At 39.2% G+C, this 12,749-nt stretch overlaps 1 protein-coding gene across 1 annotated transcript in view; it reads right to left on the bottom strand.

The window, feature by feature from the left end:
* Nucleotides 1-3,034: 3,034 nt before the first annotated feature.
* The window catches only part of ITGB6 (integrin subunit beta 6), a 73,096-nt gene continuing 63,381 nt past the window's right edge, over nt 3,035-12,749 (bottom strand). The window contains exons 15-16 of the mRNA XM_081096321.1: nt 10,548-10,714; nt 3,035-4,766 (exon numbers count right to left, since the gene is read on the bottom strand). Of these exons, the coding sequence (XP_080952447.1) occupies nt 4,668-4,766; nt 10,548-10,714 (266 nt within the window). The 3' untranslated portion in view covers nt 3,035-4,667. The remainder of the gene's footprint in view (nt 4,767-10,547; nt 10,715-12,749) is intronic.

Genomic DNA, 12,749 nt, shown 5'->3' with positions numbered 1-12,749 from the left:
ACAGAGGGTCAAGTTTTCCACCCTTTGTTCACCCTAGGGTGATTCACGTTTTAGATGTTTCCAAAGCACAGAGAAACAGCATTTAACACCCGGGTTTCCCAATCCAAAGAATGAATATCTTGGCTCTAATGGTGTGTGCCCAACCTACTGGTTGCAAAGCCTCATCCAGAATATCAAGCATCTTGTTCTAGAACATCCTAGTCCAAAGTCCAAAATCCAATATCCTAACTTCTTAAAAGAGCTACTTCAATTTTTTTTGTTTTTTTTTGTTTTGTTTTTGTTTTAACTTTTTAGTTGTGTTGGCTTGAGTCTGTTGCATTATAATGAAATTTAACAGAAGGGAGATTTCTATCACATTTCATTCAATCTCTGTTTCACATTCTCTCTAAATAAGGAATTTTTTCCCCCATTTAGATTCCCGTAAGGTGAGGATGCTACAAAAGTGTTACGAATCATGAATATTTAAATAAATCTGCTCTTTTGAGAGGTTGGTGGTCACCTGTAGTGAAAATATTATTGGTGAGATTGCTTCTCTAGTATCATGTCCCTTCAAGAAGTATTAGAAGGATGCGTGTGGAGAGATGAAGGAAAGAGCAAATTGGAGGACTCTGGGTTGCTTTGGGAAGATTTAGGGTCTGCCATTTGGGGGGTTTCATGGGAGTATTTCAGGGCACAATTGTTTTTTGTGTTGAGGAATCTTAAAGGGGAATCAGGACCAAATTAAATATACCACGTGAAGTCTCAGATGAAACCTCCTGGAGCTTGGCCTTCTCACCCCCAATATGTTTTTATTGACTTTTAGAAAGAGAGGAAGGGAGAGGGATAAATAGAAACATCGATGGGAGAGAAACATCATCGATTGGCTGCCTCCTGCATGCCTCCCTACGGGGGGGATTGAGCCCACAACCTGGCATGTGCCTTGACCGGGAATTAAACAGTGATCTCTTGGTTGGTGAGTCAATGCTCAACCACTGAGCAACACTGGCTGGGCCTCACTCTTATATCGAAGCCCTCAGGCTGCAGGCCCAAAATGATAAGGACATTTGCATGAATAGTCAACCACCCCCATCCCATCTATCTCTTTCTCAATAACACCCATACATAGTTGCTACCCCAAAGACTGTTTCTTTTTCCTTCCCATATTTTGCAATCTTTCCTGGCTCTCCCCCAGCCCAGCCAGGTAAGCTCTTTTGTTTTCCCTTCCCTAACTGGCTCAGTGCTTTTCTGTTCAGGTCAGCTTACCCTTGCATTCTTCTTTTCAAATTTATGTTTCATTATAACCTGGATCAGCTGCCACTCTGGACTTTGGCACAGGACTTGATGTGGCCCCCAACCCCAGGGGAGTGAGGTGGAAGCGGAGGCTTTCCTACCGAGGGGACTGGGTGAGTCAGTGCTGGGGTGACTCCCAGCTTAGACCTGGGAGACAGGCAGTGCCAAGTGGATCTGGATAAACTGAACCCAGTACTCTGGTAATATGCATGTAATTGTTATTATCTTCTCTTCCATTTGGGAGTATGGGAGCTGCTTATTTTGCTCATTGCTGTGTGCATAAGCCTAAGAATGGAGTCTGGCATATACCAGATACTTAAAAACACTGAGTGGATGACTTTATTGAGCCCCTGCTGGGTGTCCGGTATTGTTAGAGTTCCTAAAAGAGACAGGCATTGGCACCATCTTACAGATGGAAACATAAAGGAGAAAAGTGACTTTCTTCGGGTTCCTCAAAATGGGCGTGGTTTATGGATTTCCAGACCTCCAGCCTTAGTGTGTTTCCGCACAAAATTACCCTTGACCTAACTTTCTCTCTTTTTGTAGGAATGGGCCTTTCTAAGACATGACTTTTTCTAGGCTGACTTTTTTGTTAGTATTTGGCTTTTCTCTGTTTTTTTGTTTGTTTCTTTGTTTTGATTAGGAAAACAAGCATGGCGCCATGGAATTTGCCAAAGGGATGTCCAGAAAAATGGCACCACCTGCCCGCATTAGTACTCTAGGGCTGCCACGCAAAGCATCCACGCAAAGTGTGGATGGCTCAAACAACAGCAATGCAGTGGCGCACAGTTCTGGAGGCTGAAGTCCCATATCGAGGCACTGGCTTCTGTGGAGGCCTCTTTCGTCGGCTTGTAGATGGCTGTCTTCCTCCCCGGTGCCTCTGTGAGGTCTTCCCTCTGTGCACTTCTGCGTCCTAATCTCTTTTTCTTATAAGGGTACCAACCATAACAGATCAGGGCCCAACCTGATGATCTCATTTTAACTTAATTACCTCTTTAAATACCGTATGTCCAAACGCAGTCACATTCTGAGGTACTGGGGGTTAGGACCTCAGAAGTATATGAGTTTTAGGGTGGGGACCACAATTCAACCCATAACATTAACCCTGTTTTCACAAAATATGGGGTAATGTCCAGGCCTGTTTTAAAAGGCCTCGTAATGGGAGTGTTATAACCAGGCAGCAAATTACAGCCTGTTTTCTGCTGTCTGCTGCGCCCTGTGGCTGCCTCTTTCTCCTCTTCTCCTTGGCCCCAGACAGATCAGCAAGGCGGTCAGAGCAGGTCACACAGGGATCCAGAAATCCAAGAAGAGGGTTTTGTAGCAAGTAAATAAAAGGAATTATCGACCATCTACGGCTCATTGTTTAAATTACCATGTTTATTTATGTCAACACAAAATACAATAAAACAACTTACAAAACCCATTTTATCTTCATGTAACATAACTCTTCAGTGAACAGAAGTACTACTGTTAATGTTTTGGCCTTTTCAAGGTCCAGCCCTGGGTCAAAACAGTATTCAGACAAATAGCAAATTCTTCTCTATATATACACAGGAGGAAAACTTACATTTTCTAAAATCCCATTCCAGTAATAATACAGAAATGTCACATGTCGAGGTGAATACTACGGTTGTGCCATCAGAATTGCAACTTCCTTGTTGCTCTAGATTTCCACCAGACTGTGGGCTTCTGTCGGGAAGTAAGGGGCACGTCAGCCCTTCAGGTTTCCAGCGTGATTGCTTAGTAATTTTTTTTTTTTTTTTTACCATAGCTGTGTACTCCACAAGTGTGAGATTTACCTGAGTTATTAAGAAACCAGAAATAAAGTCTCAAAGTAATCAGTGTGTACAGATCTACCTGTAAGACTGATGGAATTTACCGTAGAGTAATCTGCTCCAATTCAGTGGAGAAGCATGAAGCCTCCACTACAGAATGAACTCTTCACGTAGCAAAAGACTTCACATTGGAATTTACTCAAAGGTAATCAACAGGGCACAAAAGTACAAGACTTCACCTGCAATCCAGTAGTCTAAATGCTGTATGTTCTGTCCAGCAAATGATAGTTGCTGTTTAACTCACAAGATCTTTCTATCATTTCACTGACTAAGGAGTCAGCCTCATGCTGTGGAAAGAAGACATGGTTTGGAGCTAGAAGATCTGGATTGTGGACCAGTTCTACTTACTCTCTGAACCCTAGCTTCCTTATGAGGATCAGAGAAGAAGAACATGCTTTGTAAAGTAGTATTTATTATAAGAAATGTTATTTTGCAGTGTCCATCTCTTCAGTCAATCTAAGGATCCCTAATCACCCCCATGTATTTTACAAGTAAAATCTTACTTTTTAAAGTGAATATATCATGCATATTTACCATATGCAGCTGAAATGTCAAGTTATGTTATGCAAGTGGAAAGAGAATATTGGTAAAGAAACCCATTACTCAACGAGGGACTTTTGTACTCTCGATGTGCTTGATTTAAAACCACTTAAAATGTTGTTTCTTTTGTAATATTGGAGCTCTTGTTGAATAAACTAACCATTTAAAGTAATTCTTTAACAAGAAATTAAAACTTTCATATGGCAATTACAGGGGTTAGAAGACTGTGAAACTGAGTAAAATGGATTGACAAATTTGGGAGAAGCAATAGTTTGAAAACTCAGAATCTGGAGGGGATCTGAGTGCAGAAGTTTATTTTGGGTAAGTAACTGAAAATAATCTAAATTATAGGCTTGCTATTTTTGTTTTTTACTGGTGACTTCCTAAAATTATAAATTACTTCTTCCTCATCTGTAAAACAAATAAAACACTTACTTGTGTATCTGACTTTTAGGTTCAAACAAATCCACAGTAATTAACACTTAATTTTCATTCTTACATTTGGGATTTCTTTAGAGAATTGCATTCTTTCAGCTGAAGTAAAATCAGAATCTCTTAGAAAAAGAAATCCTCCTTTAGGAAAGGCACATTTACGAAAAGTTTGGAATAAGTTGGAGAATGTGTGTATGTAATGGGAACATGTGGGCCTTGTGACTTGTCTGAGACAAAGACCTCAGGTAGCTATATTCTGGATATAAATGAGATTCTAATTTCAAACATTTTTCAAATGCAGATCAGGCTCCCATGAATCATTTTGATGATTTTTTGAGGCATTAATGCAACAGAGTGAATATTCCTCAAATGATCCCCAAAGTCACCCCTTTGCTAAGGTATTTCTCTTCTTGATTATTTTGAACCTGCCAACATAGTCTCTAACCTTCATACAGAGAATGACTGATCTCCAAATGACCTATTATTATCTTAAACCAAGCTCATTTTTGAAGCAACAAAGAAAGAAAAATTAAGCAGTGCATTAACATTTCATATCAGTGAAACAGACATTTTTTTGTGCATGAAGTAGTTCTATCCATCCGTGGAAAGGTCCACCTTTTGTTTTTCCCTGTGTTTATAGGTTACATTTTTAAAGGTGCTGGTGGAGCCTCTGTACAGTGGGTTGGTTCCCTAAAAAATAAAAAAGGAGGTTCAAATGAAAGTACATTTTGTTATTACACTGTTTTAACGTATCTAAATAATTTCATTGTACATTACCAATTGGGAAAAGAGAGTCAGTTTCAATCCTGAAAGCCATTTGAATAATTTTGATGTTATACTTTTAGTGTTTTAAAATTAATGCATCTTCATTTTATTTTTTAATATGCAGAACTAGCCCCGTGTGTGTATTCTAAAAATCTTACCCTTTTTGGAAATGCACTAATTTATTGATGGAAAACAAGACTTTAGCTGTTTTATTCACTGCTATTTTATTAGCACTGAAAACAGTGCCCATGTCAGAGTAAGCATTCGGTTATTTGTTGAATGAATAGAATGAGCCAATAGATGACTCACAGTGAAATGTAAAGTAAAAAATGAAAAAAGTCAGCATACAAAGATGCATGACACAGTAGGACCTGCTTTTATGAAATGTGTTTCTGGGTAGGCTGGTGTGGCGCATTGGTTGAGCATCAACCTATGAACCAGGAGGTCACGGTTTGATTCCCTGTCAGGCCATATGCCCTGGTTGTGGGCTTGATCCCCAGTGTGGGGCATGCAGGAGGTAACCGATCAATGATTCTCTCTCATCATTGATGTTTCTATCTCTCGCTCCCTCTCCCTTCCTCTCTGAAATCTTTTTTTTTTTTTTTTTAAAAAAAAAAGGAAATGTGCTTCTGGTGAAAGGCATCAAACAAAGGCACAAATAATCTTGCTAAAATGAGATCAAAATTCGGAAAGAGGAGTGACTAGCTGCTTGGGAGAAGCAGAGAAAGATTCCCAGGACAGTGACTGCCTGCTCAGGATCGAGAAAGAACCAGGTGGCTTTTGTAAACTAGTGTTTGAATCAGGGTCACAAGTCGGGTGTTTGCGACACTGGACTCGTGAAGGAGCACAGGTCCCAAGGCAGGTTGGGCAAGATGCTTATGCCCTTGGGGCGGTGAGAGGTGGAGTACTGATGCCTGGATAATTCAGCTGTGCCATTTGGGCTGTTAGTGTGTTTCCAGGGGCTGTCACCAGGACCAGAAGGACCAACGCTCTCTAGGTGTTTAAAGAAATGCCAAGCTTGTTCCTTCTATTTCTCTTCTTTGGGTTAACTGCTCCTGGCAGGCACAAGATGTCTGGGTAAGGTACAGTCTATTTTCTCCTTCTTTCCAAGGTTGGCCACACAGGCTCAGGTGTCAGACAGCCTGGATTCAATCCAGCAGCACTGTGTGACCTTACTTAAGCAACTCCAAGCCTTGGCGTCCTTATCTATAAGAGAGATTGCCAAAATGCTTGCCTTAGCTACGAGGTAATGTACTTTAGCACAGTGCCTGGCACACAGTTCCCAATAAATGCTGCCTCTTACCAGCTCTAACTTACAGCTCTTCTTTATATTTGGAACTTCCTTTCCTTTTATGTCCTGGAGAGTGTAATAAAGACATTACCCCCCAGGGTTTTGGTACTCTGAACATTCCCAAGCCTATGTCTGAGTATGTGTGGAGTCCACATATCATCTCAGGCCCTCCAAATGGATAAACCTTATACTTTGGTCTCCTTATTTCATGAACTGTAGAAATGGTAGCAATTTCCAGGCATAGATCTGAAAAAGCATGATTATATTGGCTTTGTAAGTACATTTCTCTCAGCTCTTAGAAGACCTCAGTAAAATGAAAAATACTCCCTGGTCTCTCCCACCTGTTGCCCTTGGAGTCACCGCAGTGTCTTCATTTTGAGGAGGAATAACACCTGCACCTGTTTCTCTGTTTCCCAGAGCCAGTGGCCTGACCCCAGACTGAGTAACATGTCACTTTGCTCAGGCCTTTGGAGTGAGATGCTATCTCAGTAATGAGGGCAAACAGAAAAGAGGCTCCTTGGTGGTGGATGAGGAGTGAAGGCTAAGTCAGCATATTGCCTCTGCTCCTGAGGTCAGCCTGGATAAATCTGAGGGCCCTCCAGTTCTTACTTAGTCCTGCTTCCATAAGAACTTGAAATTTGGACTGTGAAGAGCATGCTAATGTGTTCTTAGATGCAGGTAGAATATTATTGCAAACAAAAATACATGGAATTCTATTAAGTTTAAGAGACTATATGCTATTCAGTTTAAGGTGGTTACAGAAGAATAAGAAACGAATTGAAGAGGAAAGATGGGCAGGGTGAGGATAATGAGTAGGGGCACCGGCCTGGAGGAAGAGGGTGGCTTAGGGAGAAGACAAGGTACTCTGAAATTCAGAGTAAATGGCTGCGAGAAGGGCCAGCTTGAATCAGCGAAAGGCGAGGAACTCTCTTGGGGGCCCCATCCCATATCATGTCAAACAAATTGAAATTCACCCCATCTCACTCTAAATGTCATTTGTATGCCCTACAAAGGAGATGATGAGTTGCGATTGACTGATTGATGACACATGTTATTTTGTAGACACTTAGTTGAATGTGTAATTTTGATTGTGTGGTTTTCATTCTATATTTTTAAAGCAACTTCATTTATTCAGGCCTACAATATTTTGGGAGTCTCTTGCAAAGCTAGTTATAGGGGCTGGGCACGCTAATAGGTGATGGTGGATAAAGCAGACCCCACTGTAGTAGGAGGCTAAGGTGGAAATTCAAAAGTGGAGAAAGAGCAAGTATGTATCGGGGAGGGGGGAGTGTTTCCTGCCCTCAACTGATGCTCGGAGCTCAGCAGAATGAGCTCAGCTCAGGTTTTGCTGACAGCAGGAAGTGTGCCAATGTCTGACATTGCCTCTTCTAGTGCCACGCAGGTGGCAACTTCCCACAAAAGAGTTTCAGCTGAGACACAGGCTTGTGTCTGGTTCCATTTCAGGTGAGTCTGCACTCCTTCCCTTAGACAAGGTTGTGTTTCCTCCAACCATCTGGGGCGACTAGGCTAATTCCCCCAGGCATCTGGGGGTAGTAATTTAGGCTGTAGATTCTGCAAATGGAACGGCACATTTTTAGAGCTTGAAAAAGTGGTAATAAGAAAGCTCTCTGTCATAACCCACAGCTCTCTTAATGATTGCCTAACTGCCAAACGCAGACCTGATTTGTTTAGTACAGTACAAAATCAATCCATGACTGCTAGAAATGTCACACTGAACATTCTTTGCCTCTAGTTAATGACTTGTCATCCTAGGGAAAAAATGTCTAATCAAAGATGAATTTAAATATCTCCCCTTTCTGTTTTCATAAAGAATGTGGATGTGGGTGTTATTTTTAAAAGTAGTAAAGGGTAACCTTTCTTTATGGCTATGATGACATGTTCCAGGAGGCAAGAATGAAACTCTTTCATCCTCAGCTCTGTCACCTTTGGAGCCAGGAGACCCAACTACCTCTGTGGTGTATGGAGGTCCCCTGGGTTTTGAAGACTAGTCAAATTCAGTTCTTCAAGAAGAAATATATTTCCAATAAAAACAGAATAAAATTGAAGATCACAAAATGGATACACTGAGCAACATTTTTCCCCCCATAGGATATATTAGTGAAATTTGAATTGAATTATTTGAGTTAAACCTCTTTTGCATCCAAGTGAATAATTATTATCCAGTCATTATCTAGTCAAGAACATCAAACATTTGTTATTCAAAGAAACTCAGTTTAACAAGGGAATAACATTTTTCATTCATGCTTTAATCTGTATAATGCATATTTTTGTTCCATATTAGACATAGAAATGGCAAAATTTTAGCATTTAAATTTCAGTCATGTTCTACATCCTAAGAGAAAACAATTCATGTTTTGAGGAAATTAACTATTAATTAAAATGTTATTTTAAAGATATTAATCACTTGTCAGTAATCATGCTTTTGTATGAGAACATTAAAATGTGCTGCTTGGTAGATAGACATCACATAATTGCCCAAGTGCTTATTCGTGGAACACCTGCCTATTATTTCCCGGAGTGTCGAGGCTGTGCTTGGAAGAGGCTGCAGTTGGGATCAACACTTGGAGAAATCTCTGAACATCTCAGAGCCTCAGTTTCCTTGCCTTCAAATTGGGAATATGAAGATGATTTCCTGGGGTTGGTGGTTATTCAACTAACTGCAGCTGTTGTGTTGTTGTTGTTTTTATGCCAACTCAATGACATTCTTTTGCCTGGTTGCCCTTCTAACGATTGCCAGGCATTTGCTTGATAGTTTGTAAGAGTTAAAACAGCGATGGCCAGGGGATCAGGTTATGTTAACTGCCCCAGCATTTTTGGCCTCAAGCTCTAAGTCATCAAACTAACCTGTAGGTTACATTTGACTTTGTTATGGATGGATAAACTATATACTCAACGCAAACCCACAATTTACTTTCCCAAAGGGTTTTTTTAAATTATGAAAAATCCATACATATACAAAAAAAGATAAAAGCTGTTTTATCTAATACCTCTGTAGACCTATTGCGCAGCTTCAACAATTATCAAGATTTTGCCACACTTGCTTCAACTCTCTCTTTCTCTCTCCCTCTCTATTTCTCTCTCTTTTGGCTGAATGATTTTAGGACAAACCAGCCTTCATTTTCCTTTATCCCAAAATCTTGATTATTTTTTTAGCAAAGTCATCATGCCATTATCATACCTAATTAAATTAATCAGAATATGTTGCTATCATTTTAATACCCAGTCTACATTAACCTTTATCCAGTTGTCAAAAAAATGTATTTTTTTTGACTATTCAAATCAAGATCAAAATAAGATCCATACATTTCATTTGGTTATTGTGTATAAAGGCATTTTTAATGGGACAATAAAGTATATAAAATGTTCTATTGGTCCTTTGTCCTGCACCATATAATATGATTATTTTAAAATAACTACATAATATATAAACATCCCTTATCAAGAAAAATTTATCCAAAACAGAAGATTCCATTTGCTCTAGGAATTGAAGATATCACTAAAAACTTAGAGAAACACCAATTTGTAACACCAATTTATCTGGGCAGATGAACCCTAAGGAGCATTGTGTTGGCTTGTATTTTCTCCTGTGATATTACTGTTTTTAGAATCAGCAATGTAAGATAATTGCTATTAGATAGCTGGACGCACCATTAGAGATAGAGAGATGAAATTAAAACCATGAAATTGTTTCTATGGGCCTCTAGAAATGTAACTGTCTCTCCTATGGGAAAGAAACACACAAAATTGGAGTCCTGTTTTGTGTTTGCTTACTGTAAAGAGGAGACACGTAAATTATATCTATTGAGTATGTATATTTAAAGGTTGATACTTTGGGGATTGTTTTTCTCAGGTAGCTGTTCGAAATTTATGGTATTCAGGAAAACTGGATGGTGTTTAAAAACTCTTCTCAACTTTGCTTTGTAACCTATTTTGACTAATGTGCATTTCCATGGTAATTGGCATGAACTGTCTAGTACTCATGGAACCTTATCCCATTAGTTATAACATTAACGTTTATGGAAATGTGTACACACAGCACCTAAGTTTTATCAAATGGGGCCTGATGGGTCCTCCTGGTGGTGAGAAATAAAATATATGTCATTGATGTCCAGAAGTAGCTAAATAAGAAGAGTCTTCAGAGTGGGGAAATTCCCCCATTTGTACTGAGAGACAAATGCATGCTATGAGGACCACCTGGGATCCAATTAGTGGACAGAGGTTCCTTTGTCTCCAAGGCAGAACAGAAATCAAAGCTGTTAAGGACATGGTGAGAGGAGCAAAGAAAGAGCATGATATTCTAACTCTCTTTTAGAGCAGAAGAAAGCTGACTTCCCATTTCTTCTATAAGACACTTTCTCCCCTAGACAAGGAGTAGCCCCTACATGTTTACATACCGTTTGCCACTTGGCCTTTGACCTTTCTGCTTCGAATTTGGCAACCTCTTTGCGATCATGAAATGACACAAGCAGCTTCCAAATGCACAGTAGGACAACCCCAATGAGAAGAATAGCCAGTGAAACCCCCAACATGATCATGGGAATGTTTGGTGGTTTTGGACAGTCTGTGGGAACAAAGAAAATTATATTAAGAAGATGGTACAATCAACATTTTGATAAACATTTGTCATTAAGTTTTCCAACCATATTTTTCTCTAGTAGAGGGGAAAATAGTAACACCTTTTGTTTTGCTGAAAAAATATTTTTAAATGAGTTACTTGTTGAAGGATAGCCCTATTCCTTCAAAGTGGAACAGAAGATAAAGTAGCAGTTTGGCTATTCAAAGCAAATGGATATACACTAGAAAAGCTGACTCAGGGTTAGAATCCAAAAGAGTGAAAATTAATGCACATGGAATATTTAAAGGACCATAAAAAAGATATAGTTTAATTACTAAACATAGTCTCTTCTGGGTATATGATAAAGTAGAAATGGGATGAGTGTGGGAATTACTTTTCTTTATTTTTTGAAACAAAGAGATTATATTAAAAATTATATGAAACCTGCCCCCTGAAAAGTTTCCTACTTACTGCTGCTGATTTCTTATTTAAATTTTTTTTTAATAGACAGAAGAGAATCACGGCTTTCAATTTTATTTTAACTCTAATGCCTGATGTCCTGAAAAGTTCTTGGACTGGGGTCAGGAGAGGTGGGTTCAATTCCTATCTGAACTGAAGTACAGTAGCCATCTAAACCCATCAAGTCCTTTGATCTCTCTGAGCCTCAGAACCCTCATCTGTAAAACAAAGGTGTGGGACTTCAGTGTCCCTTCCTTCCCTGAAATAAGGTTAAGCCAGGTGCTCATGCTGTTTAAACCCACAGCTTCCTCAACCTCTCCCCTGAGATTCTGATTTAGTTGGTCTTGGATGCAGCCAAAGATTATTTTATTATTAAAAGTATCCTGAGTGATTGTTATCTTCAGGGAAGTTTGGAGAATTAGAAGTTTTGTGTAGTCCTTTTAACTTGAACATTCTATGAAGTGTTATTTTGACTATTGATGATATTAATGTAATTTTGCAATTATACTGTACCTTTCCTTATTGAAAGCAGAATGACTAATAATCTTTGCAATATGCCTGGGAGATGATACAGTCTTAATGAAACATAAATAAGCTCTCCCCTGGCTTTCATGGGGGGAAAAATCCCATATAAAAATTATCATTAAATATCTGCCACCCTCTGCAAGAAGTGAGGCAAATCCATGGCATCCGAAGAGGAAATGAATCATGTTTAGTTTATTTTAACTCTTAGTGCTTTTTGGTATTTAATAAGGAGAGTTATACACCCAGACTACGCACGCTACTTTCAAGGTAAGAATCGATAGCTGGTCTGAATTTGAGCGGGACTAATGACCCCCTGACAGTGTGATGCCTGGCCTCACACATCTTTGTTCGTTGGCCAAAAAACCATGTAAGGAGATTATGCAGAAATAAGTAAAGGAGCTAATGAAATAGCAACTAAAGTGTGAGGAGCTAAAGGCTATTTCTAGCATAGCAAATGAACCATGCTGCTTCTAATAGGTTAGCAACACGTTGGCAAAGAAAGCAGCAGGTGCCTGTCAATGAGAATATATATTGGCTACATCTTTGACTATAAAATGTCTGGGGTGGGGCATAGCATATTCTTGCTTAAAGCAAAATGAACCTTACTAAGACCCTGCAGCCAGAATGTGATTTAGGAGGGCTCTCCACTAGGGAATAAAAAGAGGAGGAATAAGCATGACCTAGCAGAGATGATTATTTTAAGAATTTAGAATCATTGGGAATTATTCATTTCTTGAGACAAGATCTTGGCCCAAGTACCAAAGCAAGTATTACACAATAGAAAATCCAGGTCAGTGTAGCACCTAATTCTGAGAACCTGAGTTCCTAATGCTGCCAGTCTGGTAGGTCCGCCACATATGGCTACTGAACACCAGAAAAGTGACTTTCCAAATTAGGTTGTGTGATAAACGCAAAATGCACACTAATTTTGAAGACTTGGTATGAAAAAAATGTAAACAATCTCATTAAGTTTTTATATTATTACACTGTGGAATGACAATATTTTGGATATAGTGGATTAAATAAAACGTTAAAATTCATTTAAACCTTTTTTTTT

This window comes from Myotis nattereri (genome assembly GCF_964212035.1).
Source record: "Myotis nattereri genome assembly, chromosome: 7".
Classification (NCBI taxonomy): Eukaryota; Metazoa; Chordata; class Mammalia; order Chiroptera; family Vespertilionidae; genus Myotis; species Myotis nattereri.
The sequence above is the reverse complement of the archived record's forward strand: the minus strand, read 5'-3'. Positions and strand labels throughout refer to the sequence as shown.